The sequence below is a fragment of the Cotesia glomerata genome, linkage group LG8, assembly GCF_020080835.1.
Source record: "Cotesia glomerata isolate CgM1 linkage group LG8, MPM_Cglom_v2.3, whole genome shotgun sequence".
Classification (NCBI taxonomy): Eukaryota; Metazoa; Arthropoda; class Insecta; order Hymenoptera; family Braconidae; genus Cotesia; species Cotesia glomerata.
In genome coordinates, this window is record NC_058165.1 from 9,795,604 (window position 1) to 9,816,711 (window position 21,108).

Below are 21,108 nucleotides of genomic sequence, written 5' to 3' on the forward strand. Positions count from 1 at the left end.
GTATCGGGAGATGGAACCTGGCAAAAACGGGGATTTACATCGTCATTTGGAGTTTCTTCTATAATTGGCTATTATACTGGAAAGATTCTTGATATAAACATTAAAAGTGCTTATTGTAAGCTTTGTGAGTATTGGAAAAAGAAAAGAAATACGGTTGAGTTCGAGGAATGGTATGAATTGCATGAAAATGAGTGTAGTGCTAATCACAAGGGTCTTCGGGGAAAATGGAGGTGGATGCGATGATTGAAATGTTTCAGCAGTCTGAAACAAAACATGGAGTTAAATATACAAACTACATTGGCGATGGCGATTCGAAAACCTATTCTGGAATTATAAAAGCAGATCCTTACAAAAATACAACCATAAATAAAAAGGAATGTATCGGCCATGTTCAGAAGCGGATGGGGACTCGACTGCGTACTCTGAAAACTAAACAAAAAGGTCTTGGTGGTAGAGGTAGGCTTACAGGAAAAGTAATAGACAAATAAACTGTCTAATTCCCATCGGTATGCTGAAAAATTGGATGCTGCACGTGTGAAAGTGGCAAATCAGCGCGCCAACGATAACACTCGGGAAGGCAGAATGCTTCGTAGGCAACAGCAAATTGATGTTTTGGAAACTTCCACAATGGCTGAAGAACTATTATATGGCCCAGGAATAGATGACTCGATGTAAGTAATTTAATAATTCGTATTTCTGTACGTGAATCTAGTGTGAAACTTTAAACGCGTTTTTCTCAAAACTATGTTTTTTGAACTGGTGACAACTGTAACTCGAAAACCGCTCAGTAGATTTTAATAAAATTTATACAGCTTTTAGAATACATAATAAACTCGAGCCTGATCGAAGGATTTTTTTTTTTTCAAAAATTTCGATTTTTAAGACCAATTAACTGTTGATTTTTTCCCAAAAATCTAGACAAATTTCCTGAGGCCGCCATTTTGTTAATTTTTGAAAAAAAAATCCTTCGATCAGGCCCAGGATTATCTATTTATAAAACTAATTTTTTTCATCCGATTGATTTTAGATGAATCTCCAAGGACTTATGATTGTCACCGCAAGGACCTTTTTTTGGAACTGGGTCAACACAGACAGCTATAACTTTGGAAATTATATTTTTTTTTTTTGAAATTTTCGTGACTTCAAGTCAAAAAATTGTATAATAATGCCATATTACTACTTTTGTCAAATAACATGATTTAATAGCAAAAAAAAATACTGAAAATTCTCATTTTTTCGTGCCTCTGACTACCCCTAACCCCTCAAGTAATATAAGAAATTGACTCTTGCATTTTTTTACCTAGTAAACATTTGTAAAAAATAGTTAATTTTCATCAAAACACAATATTAAATATCATAAGTTATATAAATAAACCGTCACCTTATAGATTTAGTTTATGAGAATGATGAGATGTATTTCAACATATCGGTCGTACGGTGTAAAGGGTTCGTTATCGGTCTGGCAAGCGCGCGGCTCGGGTTCGAATCTCGGTTAGGACGGATGCGAATTTCACTTTATTTCTTTACTTTGCGAAAATTAGGTTTAAATTAAGAGTTAAGCGGTCTGAATTTGCGTTAGCTCTACATCAGAAATAAAATTTAAAAAATTTTTGAAAATTAACTATGGCTCAGCCCTGGCAACCAAGCTTGGCCCAGCCATGGCAACCAAGCTTGGCCCAGTCATGGCAACCAACCGTGGCCCCATGTTATCATTCCAGACTTCCACCAAGGCTGGGCCAACTCTGGCTTACAAGCTTGGGCCAGAGTTTCACAGAGTTGGGCCAAGCCTGGGCCCGTTGTTCTTTCCTATATGGGAATACCCTTATACAATCAGACTGTACACACCAAAAATCGACATCACATCAGGTACAAACTTTAAAACAATAGTTAATAAAACAGTTCAAAAGAAATTTAACGAATTTGTCAACAAGCATCACAGAGCGGATACCTTGTTCTTCACCGATGGCTCAAAAACCACAAAAGATCAACATGTGGGTATAGGCATCCACTGTCTCCAGCTAAACTTAAATCTATCATACACCATCAATAAATTCTCTTCAATCTTCACCGCCGAATGCCTTGCCATAAGTAAAACGATAGACATAATCACAAATCATCAAATTCAATCTTCAGTTATCTTCACAGACTCCCTTAGTGCTCTACAAACCCTAATCGGTTCGGACCCAGCTAACTCCAAAAACTACTTAATTCCCTCGATTTTAAACAAACTACACCAAGCCCAATAGCAAAACCTAGTCATCAAATTAACCTGGATACCAAGTCACATAGTAATCCAAGGCAACGAAGAAGCTGACTACCTGGCCAGAGAAGCTACAATGCTAAATAAAGATTCCTAAAAAACAAAAATTCCGTTCACTGACCTTTACATGCACTTTTCTGATATAATTATATCATCTGTGGATAAACTTCTAAGACTAAACAGCAGATTTAAAGGTAAACAATATTTTCAACATTACTAGGAAAACTTTAGTAAACCATGGTTCAGGAAAGTAGACATCATTAGGCCAGCAAGCACAACCTTTTGCCGAATGCGATTAAACCACTATAATCGCAACGCCAGTGCCTACACTGAGAGACAATTTTATTCACAGCCCGGGAAAAAATGATCAGGACTGATCAGACCTGTTCATATCTGATTAGGCCTGAAATCCGACCTGATCAGACCTGTTCATGTATGATCAGGCCTTATCAGACCTGTCCATGCCTGTTCATGTTTGAACTGTTAAATACGCTCAGACCTGATCAGACCTGTCCATGCCTTTTCATGTCTGGTGTTAAATACGCTCAGACCTGATCAAACCTGATCAAGCCTGTTCATGCCTGCTCATGACTGTTCATGCCTGTTCATGTATGAAGCATTAAATGCGCTCAGACCTGATCAAGCCTGTCCATGCCTGTTCATGTCTGAACCGTTAAATACGCTCAGACCTGATCAGACCTGTCCATGCCTGTTCATGTCTGCTCATGTCTGGTGTTGAATACGCTCAGACCTGATCAGACCTGATCAAGCCTGTTCATGCTTGCTCTTGTCTGTTCATGTCTGAAGCGTTAAATACGCTCAGACCTGATCAGACCTGTCCATGTCTGATCATGTATGGTCTAGCCTAAAATAGATAAGGATTAAAACTCCATATATCAGCTGACAAGAACTGTTCATGCATGATTTACCCTCTTAAATGATATTTTAAGTCTGGAAGAAAAATTTTATTGAACTATAGACTGCAGTTCTATTTTTAAAATTAATTTGTTCCGTATGACGTATCAGTTTCTATCCCCTTATAAATTTTAAATGTACAACTTTGATCAAAAATTTCGACTTATATAAGTATGAACTTTTTAATTTTCCATGCCAAAACGATGATTTTTAACGATGAATTTTGACGCAATGACATAAAATTTTTTACTGTGTTCCATTGAATACGCGAAAAATAAGATTATTTAGTAAAAGTTTGAGTTTGATAGCGTGAAAATACCAAAATATATCAGTTGATATCGATAGGCGATAATAAGTCCTTTCAAGGTGTCTGTTATTATCTTAAGCTACACAGTTAAAAATTTTTCGTCAAATTTAACACAAAAATTTGTATTGATGACTTTTTTTTACACAATTTGTGTTGAATCAACACTCTCTTGTGTTGAATCAACATACTAAAATGTTAAATTTTACACACTTAAATGTTAAATTCTACACAAACATTTTTACACTTTACGCAATGACGAAAAATTTTTTACTGTGTACGTCTTGATCCATTGCAGTAGTGTCAAAGGCTGCTAAATTGTAGAACACACAAATAATTCTTCATTTCCAATACGTTTTAACTAAAAAAAAACTTCAATTTTAAAAGAAAACAATAAAATTATAATTACGGAATAAACCTTGAAGAAATTTTTTTTTTACTTTACATAGAACCATATGTTAATGGAGCGGAAAAAATACATAGCCGTCCCAAATAAATCACTCTAATATACACAGTAAAAAATTTTGCGTCATTGAGTCAAAAATCGTTAAAAAATTTTGTGTTAAAAATTTTTGTGTTAAATATTTAACACTTTTATATGTAAATTTAACATTTATTCTGTTAAATCAACACAAAAAAGTGTTAAATATTTAACATAAAAATTTTTAACACAAAATTTTTTAACGCAATGACGCGAAATTTTTTACTGTGTATAATTAATTATTAATAATTAATAAATTAAGTATAGAACTCCGTTAACTATAAGGATAAGTCATGTATAAAATTTAAATTACTTAAAGTAGTTTGAAAGGTACGCTAGAGTTAAGATAAGTCATTGGGTCAACAGGTAAAGTATAAATCTAAAGAGCGCAACGTACATGGTTCAAATCCCCGTCGGCACCAATCTTTTTTTTTTTTTTCATGGACCTGATCGAGTCAGACATGAACATATCTGATCAGACATGAACATGCCTGCCCAGGTCTGATCAGACCCGGTCATTTTTCATATCTGATCAGACCTGAAGACTCATGCCTGTTCATATCTGATCAGATCTGATCATTTTTTCCCGGGAGCAAATAAAAACGCGTACTTGGAATTTCTTTATGTTAGTACTACTTGTCAATAAATATTAATTACATATAGTTCGTTGTGACGTTAACGTACTATACACCTACTGTAAGTAGAGCTCCGTATTTCAATAGTAATTACCAGTAACATTTATAATATAAAATTGTGAATGACATATAATAGTGTGGCTTATTAATTGGTTTATATGTTTAATTATAAACATTTGTGGTTTATGCAATATTTTTAATAATACATAAGCTATTTTATAAACTGCGTGCAGTGAGTTACTTTAGCCACTTTACACGTGGCGTTATCAAGATTCACCTGATTATTTGTGAATTGAAATATAATTATTCTCAGTGATTCATCTGTAATTAATCTAAATATAATTGATTACGTAAAATAGAATAAAAATCACAAATATTGTAAATATTGTAAATAATTAAATATAAGTGGTAATATTATATTACTGAAGTGGTATTAGCACATTTTACAAGTTCAGTGCCGTAATTGATAGCTGTTCCAATAAGGGGTACCTTAATTCGTGTATATAGTCACTATCTTCAGCTTAGTGCCGTATTCACTTGCTATTTTTGCTGTATACTTATATTACTATATACTTATAATACGTCACCTTGAAGAGTGTAGAGTGAAGAGTGACAGCAAAACAAAAACATAAACATATATATTAAGATACTGTGTTTATATACTGTACTGTACTCTGTGTACTAAAACCTGTCTACAATCATGAATGATCCCAAGGATGGCAAATCAACTACTACACCTATCGGTGCTAAATGTCGCGGTTGCTCACAGGGTATTGTAAAGGAACAAGTTCAATGTTCGAGCTGTCTGTCTTTTTATCACCCCAGTTGTGCTAAACAAGCTGTACCGCTCACTGGGGGATCTTATCAAAGATGCTGCGGCAGACGTGGTTCTTCTTCTGCTGAAGATATACGTGAGATGCTGAAGCAAGAAATCTTGGCGATGCGAAATGACTTCAAAAATGACATTAAAACGGAGTTATCTACTGTTGTCAAAAGCGTGGATGGGCTAAAATCACAAGTGAAAACCTTCACTGAGCAATTTCATAAAAGAATTAGCACTGTAGAGAACAAAATTACACACCTTGACTCATGTGTATCTACAAACACTGACTCTATAGTAGCTAATGAAGTGAAATTAACGGAGCTCACTAACAAAATCTCAGACATCCAAATCTCAACTGATAACAATGCCATTTTAAGGGAAGTTGATGACAGAATGCTCAGAAGAAATAACGTCTTATTCCTTGGATTAAGTGAATCTTCTTCAGATTCTTCGTCGGAGCGACTAACAGATGATATGAAACGAGTGCAGAATATCTGTAACAGTCTGGCAAATAATGTTGGGTTTTTATCCTGCTCCAGAATTGGTAAATTCTCGAATAGCTTGTTACGGCCTAGACCAATTAAGGTTGCATTAGTTAACCACATTTCTGTTGACCAGATCATATCATCTCTAATTCTGGAGAAAAAGAAGAAATCAATTCCTACACTTCCGATGAACCTTTCGATTGTGCAAGACCGCACAGAACTACAGAGGGAGGAGCAGAAACTAGTCCGTCAACAACTTCTGGAGAGGACAGCAGCTGGGGAGAAGAATTTGAGAATTGTCACTCGAAATGGTCAACCGACCATAGTTCAGGATCGTCGAACTATTTCAGCGTCGACTCCGAGAATAACAACAGCATAAACCTTAGATCTTCAGGCCTAACATTATACTATCAGAATGTTAGGGGATTAAATTCTAAGCTGGATCAAATTTATAGTAAAAGTTTTATGGCTGAGTATGACCTTTTTGCTTTCTCTGAAACATGGCTTAAATCTGGTGTTTTTGATAATGAAATTTTTAATAATAATTATTCTGTTTTTAGATGTGATAGACGGGAGGAGTTCAGGAGGTCGGGTGGAGGTGTACTAATTGCCTGCAGGAATTCTCTTAATGTAGCACCTTTAAAGTTTAATAATATCCTTAAAGAATTCCTCCAGATTGAGATAGTAGGTATTCAAATCATTAATCATGGTCTTAAAATTCACTTAGTGACTATATATATTCCACCTGATCTGCCTGCACAAATCTATTCTGACATCCTTGAGCTTCTCTCGTCTGACCCTGTCATAGATGCTGGAGCACTGGTACTTTTGGGTGATTTCAATTCTCCGTATTTTTCTGACTCTCTTAATGGTGGTCTGGATATGAAGGCTGACATACTCATTAATTTCTCCCTACTAAACAATTTAAATCAGTTCAATGATGTTTTGAACATCAATGGTAGAATACTTGACTTAGTGTTTTCATCGGTGGATTGCTTAGTTGTGGAGGAACAATCGCCTGTGGTAAAACTTGATACTTATCATCCGGCGTTGAGGATACTTGTCTCTGCTAGCGTGGTAAGAAATAGATACCCTCTGAAAAAGCCGCTAGGTAATTATAATTTTCATAAAATGGACAGATTGCATCTTATATCGGAACTTAAACTTATAAGTTGGGAACCATTACACGATCTTCATTCTCCGAATGAAAAATGTAAATATCTTTACAATAGTTTAGATTCGGCATTCTCTAAATCTATACCTAGCATTACTAATCTAACATACAGGCCATCCAAATATCCTCCTTGGTTTACCTCTGACATCATTAATGACTGTAAGGCCAAAGAACAATCTCGTCGTAAACTTAATATGGATAAATCTTATAACAACTCTCAACAATATAAGCATTTCAGAAAAACTCTAAAAGTAAAAATTAAATCAGCATATAATAATTACATAAAACGTACTGAGGATAAACTAATTTCGGATCCCAAGTCATTTTGGAATTATATTAAGTCTAAAAAAAATTGCAGTCAATTTCCCAGTAGCTTTTTATTAGATGGTATCTATGTAGATGATTCTGAAATAATTGCTAACTCTTTTGCCAAATTTTTCAGTAGTGTATATGAAAAATTTGATGATGATGTGTTCTTTTGTCTTACAGTCAATAACAGAGTACTTTTGGGTGGTATTGAGTTACCTACTGAGCTTGATATAATGCGGTGTATAAATAAACTTCCCAATAAAATGTCATCGGGACTAGATGGTATCCCTTGTAAAGTAGTAAAGGATTGTTCCAGTGCATTAATCCTACCTCTAAAAATTATCTTCCATGACTGTCTTACTAAGGGTATTTTTCCTGACATGTGGAAAACTTCCAAAGTATGTCCAATTCACAAATCCGGGGATAAGTCACTTATTGATAATTACAGACCTGTCTCAATCATACCTGCATTTGCTAGGATTTTTGAAATGATTTTATATGAACATTTACTTTCATACTTTACTCCATATATTACACCTTCACAACATGGCTTCCTGAAGAGAAGGTCTGTGGTAACGAATCTGCTTCCATACACTCAATTTATTTCAGATAATATTTCGAATGGGAAACAGGTTGATGTTATACACACGGACTTCTCTAAAGCCTTTGATAAGGTGGATATTCATATACTTATTGACAAATTAGTAGATCTTGACATCCCCGGACAGCTAGTCAACTTAATGATATCATATCTCTCAAATAGAAAAAATTATGTACTTTTTAATGGTTATCTATCTCATGTATTCTATTCAACGTCTGGAGTTCCGCAAGGATCTAATCTTGGTCCGTTATTGTTTATTATATTTATTAATGACGTTGGATTCTTGCTATCGGTTTACATTGATCTATTTGCTGATGATGCCAAGATCTATCATGTCATACGCAATTCCAATGATTGTGAATTCTTACAATATAATCTGAATATATTTGCCAGTTGGTGTATGGATAATAAACTTTTTCTAAACAAGACTAAGTGTAAAATAATATCATTTCACAAATCTAACTGTTTAATTTTATTTGATTACACTATTGACAGCAAGACTTTAGATAGGGTCCAAACAGTTAATGATCTAGGCATAACTTTTGACTACCAGTTAACTTTCTATGATCATTACACAAATCTTGTACGTTCAACGACTAAAATTCTCGGTTTTGTGATTCGGTCTTCCAAAAAATTTAAGAACCTGAATGCCGTTAAAGCCCTTTATATATCACTTGTTAGATCAAGATTAGAATATGCATCTGTAGTGTGGTCACCAACTTATAAAAAGCAAATCAGTCTCATTGAAAAAGTCCAGAGAAAATTCGTCAAATACTTTTTATTTAAAAAATATGGAGTTTATCCTGATAGGGGAAATGATTACCTGGCCATGTGTGCAGAGACAAATCTTTTAACGTTGGAAGAAAGAAGGATCTGTGCTTCTGTACTTATTATGACGAGCATTCTGTCTAATAATATAGAATGTCCCAGATTCCTTGAAATTATACCTATACAAGTACCTCAAAGATTACTACGCTCTGATCAGCTTTTCTATCCACCAAAAATTAAAAATAATTTCACTTCATCATCACCATTATATAGAATGATTAATGCATGTAACATTATTGTACGTCAAAGTAATAATTTTGACCTGCTTGAGTCTTCTTCATCAATTAGTCCCAGTGCCCTTGCATCACTGGTAGTTAACACTAGATGAAAATAGTATCACTAAAACAATTAGGTTTGTAAATTATATCTTTATATTAATAATAATGTAAATTATATCTTATATTATGTAATAATTTCATCCAGCATTAGTGTATTAATGTATTAAAATTTCTTTAAAATTCTATGTAAGTTTCTGTTATTATTGAATAACTCAATAATTGTTAAGTATTTTGCTAACCGTTAACGCGCCTCTTGTATTACATATTGTAAATCAGAATTCTCTGTAATTGGCCTTCGGGCTGTTGAGATGTTTTCAAGTAATAAATAAATAAATAAATAAATATAAATATCATTTGTTTTGCAGTGAATAAAATTTTATTAGTATTTAATAAAATTTTATTAGATACTAATATGTGTTTATTAAAACCACCGCCAGTCTCGCTTTAACGGTAGCCATCTTTAATGCTGAAGTCAAGGCGTAGAATTCGGAGTTATTGTTTATTAATAGTGAATAAAAATTAAAATAATTATTAAACAGTGAAGAGTGTCTATTAACCAATGGATGTTTTATCAAAAGAAAAGGATTTAGATGCATTGTGGCCAATTTTTCAACGCATATAAAAATTAAAATTTCTTTAAGTAATTCAATGTATATATGTGTATATTTATAACCTGTTTGCGGTTAGCCTTATTTGATTTTTAATTTTAATGTCAGCACAAGTGCGAATGCTACCATTATTATATCATGTAGTGATTTTTAATAAAAGAAAAGTTAGTTAAATATAATAAATTTTAATTATTTTTTTTTATAAATATTCATAACACTGAAGTTAGCCGTCAGCTGTGAATTTTAAAAATTTTTTTAACAAATCAATCACAGTAAAAAAATGCTTCTGAAAATTTTCACTTGTAATTTTTATTAATTTTCACATGTAGAACTTTTTGATCATATTATTTTTATAATAATTTAATTGCTATAAAATAAAAAAAAATTTTTTTTAATTTATCTGTCAACTTCAGTGTCATAAATATTTATCTTTAAAAATTAAAAAAAAAATTCTATGTATTTTCATTATAAAATTCCATTTCCTGATATACATTTTTTAATTTGAAACTATGGATAATCGTCAATAGTTTAACATTATTTGGTGATAATAGATAGATTTATTATAAAATTTGTTGACAAACATTTATTAACAAAAAAAACCGATTATGACGTTTTTATCTTATTTTTCATTGATTTCTAAAAAACTAAGTTATTTTGTGTATAAATAAAAACGTATTATACACTAATAAACGCGTATTAAATACTAATAAACGTTTATTAAATATTAATAAATACCTATTAAATACTAATAAAATCTCAAAACTGGTCCAAATAAAAATTTTATTTGTATTTAATAAATTTTTTATTTGCGCATGAGCCAAATACGTGTTTTACTAAATACAAATAAGCGTTTATTAGTATTTAATAAAACTGTCTCTCAGTGTACAGGAAAAACCTAGCTGAAACTCCAATTTGTGATTGTAGACTTACATCTCAAGATCTAGACCATTTCTTCTGGAACTGTCCTTTATACAGTGTACACCGCCCAGCCCTACTTAAAACGCTAGAAAAACTGAATTTCAAACCCCCTATTGACTTACATCTTATTCTCAAAAATCCCGCTCCTAGTCATGTCTACCTACTATACAACTTTATCCGCAAGTCCAAAGTTAACATATACATAGCTCCATCTCTAATTAACTAAACACACAAGAGAAGACGTCTATTACCTATAGACCAATTAGTTAGATTACCGGTGACTTAGATCCCGATTACCTAGATTTTGTAACGGGTGTTTTTTCCGCTCATTAGCCCCTCAATTAATTTAATAAAATAAAATAATACCTAGCAAAATGATTCTAAATTAACAAGGGCGCCACCAGGATTTTGTATCTCGGTTCCTGGAACCGGAAACCAGAGCTGAGCTTATAATCTACAGGGAGAGAGAGTGGAGGAAGGTGGTCTGAAAGAAATAAATTTTTATTTAACAAAAATGACCGGTATTTATTTAACAACAAAATATGATAACAACTCGTGCCCTTGCACGTACACCTCTCACTTACAACTAATTTACTTACAACTAACTTACTTCACGCTTTCCCCCGGAAAGTCGCTACTACAACTTATATCTAACGGAGGATTTCGGGCTAAAACCGGCGACTCCGACTTAGTGCTAGTCTTCCACTCAGCAATTCATCAACAAGTAGAAAACGTCGCACCAAGATTTGATTACCCTACTCGGCAAATCATCAACAAGTAGGGGTCGTCCAAAAAATTCCTAATCCCACAGTACCCTCATACGGAGCGTCTATACTGCGGTTTCTAACTTACTACCGCTGTACCCTACTTGGCGTTTATACAACGGCTTCTATCAAAATTCTTAATCCTGACGGTACCCTCTTATGGAGCGTCTATACCGCAGTTTCTAACTTACTGCCGCTGTACCCCACTTGGCGTCTATACAACGGCTTCTAGGACTGTACGAGTTACTCTACTCGGCAATTCATCAACAAGCAGAGAACACGTACACTCACACACACTTAACCCACACTTCTTCACACACATAACCCACACGTCTTCACACACACTGACTCTACTTTACTTTTATTTTCCGAATTACAAAATTACTCCAAAAATGACAACATTAATTTTTACTACTAATTCTCAGTCATTAGCCTGCAATTAAAATCATAAACAATTTCCACTATTAATAATTTAATTCTCAAAAAATCTACACTAAAAACCGACGTTTGAATTTATTTCAAATTATCCACGAGTTTAATACTCAACATTAAATAAAATTTTAGGAACAATATTGACGTAAAATTTTACTCCAATTTCAACTCGTAATTTTATTTCTTAAATTTTGAATAAATTCTTAAGAATAATTCTTTGTAAAATTCTAACTAAATTTTCTCGGACGTAATCCACACTGATAAATAGTTTTTATAAATAATTCCAATAATAATTTTAGTCTTCCATAGTTCAATATATAAATGACCACGTGGAATTTTTCGATTTATAAATAACTAGCCGTTACCCGCCCGCTTCGCGTGGCATAAAATACATGCCAAGTGAAAGAAATATTAAATTATGTTATCTAGCTGCCTAATTATTTATCATGAACGGATTTTACGAAATTAAGACACCCTTAACTACTTAGGGTCTTATCGATTTATATGAGTTAAAATAATAAATAACACGGCTTTCCACATCACCATGGAGGTACTGTGTCGTACGATGCTTTCCCATTATTTTACATGGCAGGATCCCCAGTAGACCTACACCATGGATCGACGTGAGTGTCAATGCCATCAAGTTTAGAATTTGTTACACATATCAAATCTATATAAATATAGATTGGATATAAACAACTTAAACCTAGGCATCAATACTCTGTCGTGCTAAATAAAAAGACAGTAATTTAACTTATATCTTTTTTATTAACTAATTCTAAATGAACAATGGTTATAAATTTAAAACTATGAACTTTTTACCATATTGCTATCATTTTCTATTTTATCATTGTTCTTATTTTTATACTGTTATTATTTTCATAGTTTTAAAATTTTTTTGATCACTAATTTTGTATATTAGAAATGTAAATTAAAATCCAAAAAACACATTGTTCATAGTTTTAGCTTTACAATAAACCTGAAAACTATTAAAATATATTATTTATTATATCTATTCGTTTTCAATCTATAAATGTATCCAATCAATTAACACTAAACAAAATTGAAAGCTTGATAAACATTTCTTTTGTAACAGTAAAAAGAAATTATTATATAGATAAAATATTTAAAATAATTGAATTAAAAACCATTCTAGCGGTAGATCCAAAAATTTTTTTAAATTTTAATATTTATTGATTGGATTACTGTTTATTTTCTGATTCTATCGATCTAATTTAAAGAAATTATTAATATAGTCAAAAATAGAAAATTAAATACTTAAAACTTCTTTATATACAACATTCTTCGTTTTCCTATTGGTTGAAGAATGACCAAGCTGTCAGGTGAACTTACTCTTGAGCATGCCACGTATAGTTGGCCATGAGAGAAACAGTCATTTCTTAAATCAATACCAGTCATCTTTAAACTCTGCCCTTGTGCCTTGTTAATCGTCATGGCATAACAAACTTTGACAGGAAATTGCAGACGTTTAAATTCGAAGTGGTAATCTGATGGAATCAGAGGGATCCTTGGAATGAATACAGTTTCTCCTTCATATTTTCCGGTGAAAATCATGGCTTCAATGACATTTTTGTGTAAGACCTTGACTTGAAGCCTGGTACCATTACATAATTTTGGCGGATTTAAATTGCGGAGCAACATTATTGGAGTGCCAATCTTGAGTTGAAGAACATGAGGTGGTATCCCTGGTGGATTGAGTGTGTGTAAGAATTCAACAGGATAGTGGACAGCTTCTTCATCCTCCAGTACTTTGTCCACCGATTCATATCTTACTTGCTCAGTTGGCAGTTTCTCCAGCAAAAAGTTGTTAATACAATTGACTTGTTCATTGGTTGGTGTGAGGATGGCTCTCTCCTTTAACCATGAACTACAATTATCGCCAGCTTTGTCAATATTCGGGTATATTTTGTCAGTCAAGGTGATTAAATCTGGGACAGTTTCACAATTAATATAGGACACGTTTATTCTTCCGTCTTCTTCCGGAATTTGGCCATCACCTATATCAATCAGTATTTTTGAAAACTCTTCTGCTTTCGAATTTGGCTGAAGATGAACACGCATATTGATAGTCAAAGATAAAACTTTGACCGAAGGCCATAAAATTGATGACTTAATAGAGGCTTTAACTTCATCTGCACGTGTTCCTCGTGGCACAACAGGCAAAGTTTGTCTAAAATCACCGGCCAAGAGAACAATTACTCCTCCCATAATTCGGTCGCAACCTCTAATATCTTTGAGCAATCTGTTTAGAGCTTCAATACCATTTTTGTGAGCCATAGTGCATTCGTCCCAGATAATAATTTTTGTTTCTCGCAGCACATGAGCCATATCACTCTGTTTAGAGATGTTACAAAGTGGAGACTCAGAATAACCTAAATTGAGAGGTAATTTAAAGGCAGAGTGAGCTGTTTTACCTCCGTCTATCAAAGTCGCAGCAATTCCTGAAGAAGCAACGGCTATAGCGATGTTTTTTTCACTCCTGATTTTCGCAAGCAGTAAATTGATTAAAAACGTTTTTCCAGTACCACCTGGAGCATCAAGAAAATACAACTGCCCAGAATCAGATATAATCGAATTTAAAATTTCATTGTAAACTTTTCTCTGTTCTAGATTTAATTTAGGAACATTTTCAGCTACAACTTTAGTTAAATAGACGGTGTCGTAAGCCAATTCACGCAAATATTGACGATTAGTGACAATAAACCTTTCATCTTGGGTTGGAGAGTGGAGGCCGAACTGAAGAAGTGTTTTTCCAGACATTGATATAACAATATCTTCAAGTAGTATGAGACATTTGTTGTAAATAACGTCAAGTAACAGCTCAACATTTCCACCGTCTCGTTCTACCTCTCTCTTAATATCTTCTGAAAAATAATCTCGATATTTCTCCCATAATTTCGATGGGTCGTCAACATGACAAAAAACTAACATAATGGCAAACAGCTCACGGATCGTGTAGGGCGAATCAGAGATGCAAGCTTCATCCAGAGTGCGATACCAATTAGCGTCATCTTCTAGAAGACCAAGTGCTCTACATGCTGCTTGAAATGTTGGATGAATCACTCCATCAACAGTTTTCAAAGCAGAAAATGATGTAGGACCTCGAATCTCATGTAGGAGAAGACGCAGGTGATAACATTCAGTATTTCCGGGATGCACGGTATAAACTCTACCTAAAACTTGATCTTTCTTGACTCCTAAATAACCTGAAACAACCTTACCTTTTTTCTTCTATCAAAGCGGTTATTTTTCCATACGTAATAAGCTGGAACTTCAACATACAAAAGAGTTTTTGCAAAGTCATCAACTTGGCAAAGCTCAAAAAAAGCCATTAGTGTTGTTTTTTTTGGATTAATTACTTTGTCAATCACATCTTGCTCAGTAAAATAAATTCTTTGACCATTTTCAAGATGTACAGCAAGATGCATCACCGAAGGAAACCTGTCATGAATAGGAAAACGAAATATTCGCCAGACTGCTTCAGAGCTACTGATGTAACGTCCCGCCTGGTACTTCGTCACCTCATCAAAATCCTGAACGGTAAACGATGCTTGGTCAGATCCTTTATTTAAATAATTACAGATGTATTTTATGGCTTTTACGGAGTTACAACTCTCAACATTAACATGAGTCCCGAAGGTATGGGATAGAACGGGATTGTACGGCACTATCCATCGGTTGTCGATTTCAACTCCGTTAAGTTTGAAAGTTTTTCCTCCGTCTGCTGGTGATCGTCTACGATACTTGGGATATCCGTCATCTCCTGTTTGAGTTTCTTTTAAAAATTCCTTTGGGAAATTTTTTGTGCACTTACCATCAACCATACAGGGTGATTTTAAGTTGAAAGATCCACATGGACCGTGAACCATGGTTGTCTTGATAATTTGATAAAGATCTGGATTTATGTCTGGATCAGGTAACTCAGCGCAGATAATTTGGTCAATAGACTCTGGTCTCATTTTCTCTTCTAACCATAATAGAATATGAACATGAGGGAGTCCACGTTTTTGCCATTCTATGGTGTACATGTGACACCTTGTGTCACCAAAGATACGACCTACTGTAAGAAGTTTTATCATATGTTTCACTTTCACATTGAAAACCCTCGCTACGATGTCATGTCTATCATAAGACTGTTGACCTTCACTCAAAAGCTGCGTTATTTCCGGCCACTTAGGATTGCAGGTGAATGTTATAAATAAATCTGGCCGTCCATAATGACGTACATAGGTCATTGCATCTTGAGTTCGCTCATGCATGTAACGGGGTCCTCCAGTAAAAGAAGAAGGCAACACAACCATTTTTCCCATTGTTGATAATTGTTCATCATTTTTTGACAAAGCATCTTTCAAGTGAACGTATTCCTCACTTCTCAGTTTTTTTTTGGTTGTTACGAATATAGTTAAGTCTTTCAGTCTCAATTTTTGCGTACATGTCAACTAAAAATTGATTTAAAAGATTGCGGAATCGCAATAAATAGCACACTTCATTCTCACGCTCCATAATCCTAAAGCTGTAAAATTCTGAAGCAGATACTGTCTTATCGAGAGGCAGTTTAGTCGTCTCGTCACGCTTAGATATATTGATGTGATAGCCATCTTCTCCATAACAGAACATCAAAGGATATTGTAAAGCATCATATGAGCGGTGTGTTTCACTAATTCGCATCAACTTATTGTCTCTACTGTGAAGAACAATGTCTCTTTTTTCGAAATCCTGTCCGACAATGAGAACTGCAACTTCTTTTGCCTGAGGAGCATTAAAACGGCCCTTATGTTCTCCAGCCGGTTTTCTGTCAGCATTAATTATTACTTTGAAGTCTTTTTGATCTTTAGGAATTGAATCTATTGCAGCCTTAAAATCCTTAAGATATTGGTTATGCTGATATAACAACTTCTGCAATTGATGAACTAATTCCGGATAAACGCCAGGATAAATTCCACAACGGATGTCTCTTTCATGACATTCATCACCAACAAAGTATATTTGAAGAAAAGAAGGCTTTTGGTTAGGTTCAGACATCAAGCTGCCTATTCTGTGATAAACCTGCCCTTGAACTTTGAAAGTTGGCATAAAATTTCCTTCTCTTACCTCTTTGGCTCCAAAAGATGTCATTTGGAAACATCCATTATACTTACGGGTATTTTTAGAAAATGTTCTGACAATGGATCCTGATGAGTCAATAAGCTGTGTAAAGGTTCAGGATGGAGGCCAAGCTTAGAAAGTTGAACTTTACCACTACTGCAGCACATTCCTTGAGTCTCATCTTTCCATTTCAAAGCATTACACCATTGGCAAGGAGAACGGGGACCAAGATTGACAATTTTGTCATTGGAATAATCAATTTGACAATTGTATTTAAAACCAGATAAACACTTAGAAGTCCAGGGCAATAATTTAGTCCTTGTTGTTTTTTCATGGTATTTAGCTGTAGCTGCTTTATTAACATGCGGATTTCTAGTCTGATAATCTTTTGAGCTTTATTAATAACTTCAGGATGATTATTAACATACGTTTGAACTGCTTTTTTGGATCTCAGGATGATTTTTTGTATTTTTTAACAGCCTTTCTCTGAACTTCTTTATGATTTACCGCATATTTTGAAGCAGATTTTCTAAGTTGTTTAGACCTAATTGTACCTGAAAATCTTTTTCGCCGTTTTTGTCCTCTCCTTGATGAAAGTGATGGTTGAGTGAAAGATGCTTGAACGTTATCAATACTTTCCGATTGAGAAACACCGTTATTGATGGGTTCAGTCAATGGAAGTAAAACGTCAAAGTGACCTTTATTAAAATTCCCAGTAAACCTTAATCTTTTAATTCCATTTGTTGCTTCTCCAAACGCAACTATTAGATGACCATGTTGGTACACTTGAAACTCATATGTAAATAATTCTGCCGCCGCTTTGATTTCACAAAGAGTTCCATACGTGTTGGGCCTCGACATGTCATCAAAGTACGAATGTTTATTACTATAAGGTTCTCCATTTAACTGATTGGTAAAGCATTGGAATCTCTGCCAGTTTTTAAACACGTAAAGCATAATTTCACTTCTTATTTGATCACTAAAGGACACTGTGTTATACAATAAAAACGATAATGAAGAAAAAAGACACGCGCCGTCGCCGGGAATTTCAATAATTTCGAAAGAAATGCTCGATTCCATTAGTGTGCAGTAAAAATTTGTATGGGTAAAAGAAATTATGAAAAGTAAATTATGATATGTAACCGGTAAGTATAAAATATTAATAGAATAATTAATTTAAACTAAATTATGATCATTATCCAAATAATATCAATCAATCAATAATAACCTATTAAATATGATGAAGAGATTGTGAAAAGTAAATAATGTAATACAATTAGTAAGAATTGAATGATAACAGAATAATTAATTCAAAATAAAGTATTATAATAAACAAAATAATATCAATCAATGAATTAATAATCGATTAAATACCGAAAGAAAATTCATGCAACTGGAAAATTTTAAATGATTATAACAGAATAATTCATTCAAATTAAAATATCATCATAAATAAAATAATATTAATCAAATCAAATAATAACTTACTAAATATTAAAAAAACCTTTCAAGAAATGACCTTTGATCAATGAGTTTAGTATTATCTAATTATTATATTCAAATAAAAATTGGATGAACGCTATATCAACTAATAAATTTTTTTTTTTTTTATTTATGATAATAAATTAATTTCTGGAAAATCCCAAGCAGCAATGAAAATATTTAAATATTCAAGAAAATATTAATTAATGAAAAACTTATCATTCGATGATCATTTCACATGATGTATCGATAGTCCAGATGTTGATTAAAGTCACTAAATTATTCGTGATGATAATTTCACTGAACAATTTTAATCAATTTTAGTAAATGATCATTTCACATGATAATATTAATTAATTTCACTTTAACTATCAATTAAATTACTTTTAGAAAATAATTCGTTTGACAGCTATCTGTTTTCTCTTTAAAACTTTGACACATTAAAAAAATATTAATGAAGTTAAATAATTCATTTGTTTTGGAGATAACTTCAAGGCTATTTCAAAAATAAATAAATAAAATAGAAATATAAATAAAAAACATAAATATATATCAAAAATAAATATTAAATCAACAAAATCAATAAAAAATAAATATTTAATCTATAAATCATTACACAACGATAAAAATTATAAAAAATAATGAATCTTGATAATTTAAATTTAGAAACATTAATTATACATGGAGACATGGCTTTTACGAATGATAATTGGTCGCACGAACTCAAGAAGCAGATAATTGGTAAGTCAAAATTAAAATGTATACACTTCTCAGATAATTTTTAATTAAAAAAATTTGAATAAGAAAAAAGTTCTTAGTTAAATTAAAAAAGAAATTGCTTTAAAAAATCAAAAATTGAAAATTATATTAAATAATTTTTTGTTTTATCTGAACTACGTTGAAGAAGTCAATGGAACATACATTGTTGGTTGTACAACCGTTGTAAAAGTTTTCTTGAGAGATGGGCGGACTCATGAAGCTATGTCATTCAAAAGAATCTCGTAGCGAATCAATTGGCGCAGCTTATGATGAAGCACGAAATGTAATTATTTACAATATTATTTACATGTATTTTTTACATTATTATTTACAGTATTATTTATAATTCATTTTAATAACTTAATCCTTTTTTTTTATTTTATGACAGAAATCTTTCCATCGAGCCTTGTATGACGCCTTTACGTTTTTTTGGGAATTTATGAAGATAATGGAGAAGCTGAGTAATGAAAAGGTGCAAAGAATGGTCAAGCAGCAACAGTTAAAAGCCGAATGGAATAATAAAAATATTGTAAAAATTAATTAGTCATATTATTTTAAAGTCAAAATTAAAATTTACCTTTTTATTAAAAAACACTAACGTATAAATTTATAAGTATTTATTCTTGGTTGTTTAACAGGACGAAATAAAAATCGTTTCAAGTTTTGATCTATTGCAGCTATTAATTAAATATTTTGACTTTTTTATTTTTATTTTACACCATGCATTTTTTCTAAGGGCATTATTACCGAACTCTATTCCAGCCTAGTTTCAGAGTTCTAAAAGCTATAGATTGGAATACACATTTTTTTTTAATTTTTAACGCCCTCGCACAACCCTTTTGGAGTTGAATATCATAAAATTAATTCTTGATAAACTCAAACATGCCAAAAAAAATATTTTGGCCAAGTTTTAAAGTTCTTAAAGCAATAGATTGGAAGATACAAATTTTTAATATTTTTAACGCCCCCGCACAACCTCCTTAGGGTTTAATATCATAAAATTAGTTCTTAGTAAATTCAAACATGCCAAAAGAAATATTCTGGCCAAGTTCCAGAGTTTCAAAAGCTATAGATTGGAAAAAACAATTTTTTTAATTTTTAACGCCCCCGCACTCCCTCTAGGGGTGAAATATCATAAAATTAGTTGTCAGTAAACTCAAAGATGCTAAAAAAAATTTTTTGGTCAAGTTTCAGAGTTCTAGAAGCTATAGATTGGAAGATAAAAATTTTTTTTTAATTTTCAACGCCCCCGCATTCCCTTCTGGGGGTGGAATATCATAAAATTAGTTCTTAGTAAATTCAAACATGCCAAAAAGAATATCCTGACTAAGTTTAATACCTATAAGAGCTGTATTTTTCAAATGTGAATTTTTTTCAATTAACACCCCCGCAACCCCTCTTGGGGGTGGAATTTCGTAAAATCCGTTCTTAGCTGACCTCTACTCGGTGAAAAGAATATTCCTACCAAATTTCAAGTCTTTAGCTCTAATGGTTCCAGAGATATCGTGATGAGTGACTATATAGGTGGAAATCTCTTATATATATATAGATTAATAAAACAATTTGTCTCAATATAAAATAAATTCACGAAAAATTATCCACGGTTAATTCGATCTCAATTGCGTCGAAACTCAGTAGCCGATTCTCAATAAATTATATTAAATAAATAATACTTTCTTGTAACAAATAATATTAATAAACGATAATTCAATTGTTATAATTTATAATAATAGTCCAGTTGTTAATATTGTAAATTGTTGAGTAGTAAAATTCACAAAGGAATTTGCGCGCTCAAAATGGACGCCGTTGTTCGTAGCTGCGTAGCACGTTTTGGACCTCGGGTACCGAATACTATGTCGTGTCGATTGGAACCTTCTCGATGTTCAGAATTTAATTAATAAAATAAATTTATTTAAACCAATCTAAGATGTTAACAATTATCGATT

The 21,108-nt window shown here is 32.7% G+C and overlaps 2 protein-coding genes and 1 long non-coding RNA gene across 4 annotated transcripts; 2 read left to right on the forward strand and 1 right to left on the reverse strand.

Annotated features, from left to right (window-relative positions):
* Window positions 1-5,702: 5,702 nt before the first annotated feature.
* LOC123270766 lies at window positions 5,703-9,437 on the forward strand. 2 transcript variants are annotated; one of them, XM_044736913.1, is made up of 3 exons: window positions 5,703-5,962; window positions 6,037-6,376; window positions 6,464-9,437. In XM_044736913.1, the coding sequence occupies exons 1-3, from the start codon at window positions 5,812-5,814 to the stop codon at window positions 9,141-9,143; spliced, it is 3,171 nt and encodes a 1,056-aa protein (XP_044592848.1). In that variant the 5' UTR covers window positions 5,703-5,811; the 3' UTR covers window positions 9,144-9,437. The 2 variants fall into 2 exon arrangements, with proteins under 2 accessions (XP_044592848.1, XP_044592847.1); XM_044736912.1 differs by having other exon boundaries at window positions 6,037-9,437.
* A 3,656-nt stretch (window positions 9,438-13,093) lies between these two features.
* Window positions 13,094-16,951, reverse strand: LOC123270048. Its single transcript, XM_044735987.1, has 3 exons — window positions 16,322-16,951; window positions 15,196-16,275; window positions 13,094-15,067 (listed from the first exon to the last, which is right to left on the reverse strand). Exons 1-3 carry the CDS (start codon window positions 16,949-16,951, stop codon window positions 13,094-13,096), a joined length of 3,684 nt encoding a protein of 1,227 aa, XP_044591922.1.
* A 2,443-nt stretch (window positions 16,952-19,394) lies between these two features.
* On the forward strand, window positions 19,395-19,698 carry LOC123271010. The gene is made up of 2 exons (XR_006510758.1): window positions 19,395-19,445; window positions 19,551-19,698. It is a non-coding gene; the product is annotated as an uncharacterized LOC123271010 (long non-coding RNA).
* Window positions 19,699-21,108: the final 1,410 nt, after the last annotated feature.

Excerpts from the sequence above, each read along its gene's own strand:
- LOC123270766 (XM_044736912.1), top strand. The coding sequence starts at position 5,812 with ATGCTCAGAAGAAATAACGTCTTATTCCTTGGATTAAGTGAATCTTCT. Across the intron at positions 5,963-6,036 it reads TTTATCCTGCTCCAGAATTG|ATCATATCATCTCTAATTCT; the intron begins GTAAATTCTCGA and ends TCTGTTGACCAG.
- LOC123270048 (XM_044735987.1), bottom strand. The coding sequence starts at position 16,951 with ATGACATCTTTTGGAGCCAAAGAGGTAAGAGAAGGAAATTTTATGCCA. Across the intron at positions 16,276-16,321 it reads TTATGGAGCGTGAGAATGAA|TTGACATGTACGCAAAAATT; the intron begins GTGTGCTATTTA and ends ATCAATTTTTAG. Across the intron at positions 15,068-15,195 it reads AGCAAGATGTGATTGACAAA|AAGAAAAAAGGTAAGGTTGT; the intron begins GTAATTAATCCA and ends CCGCTTTGATAG.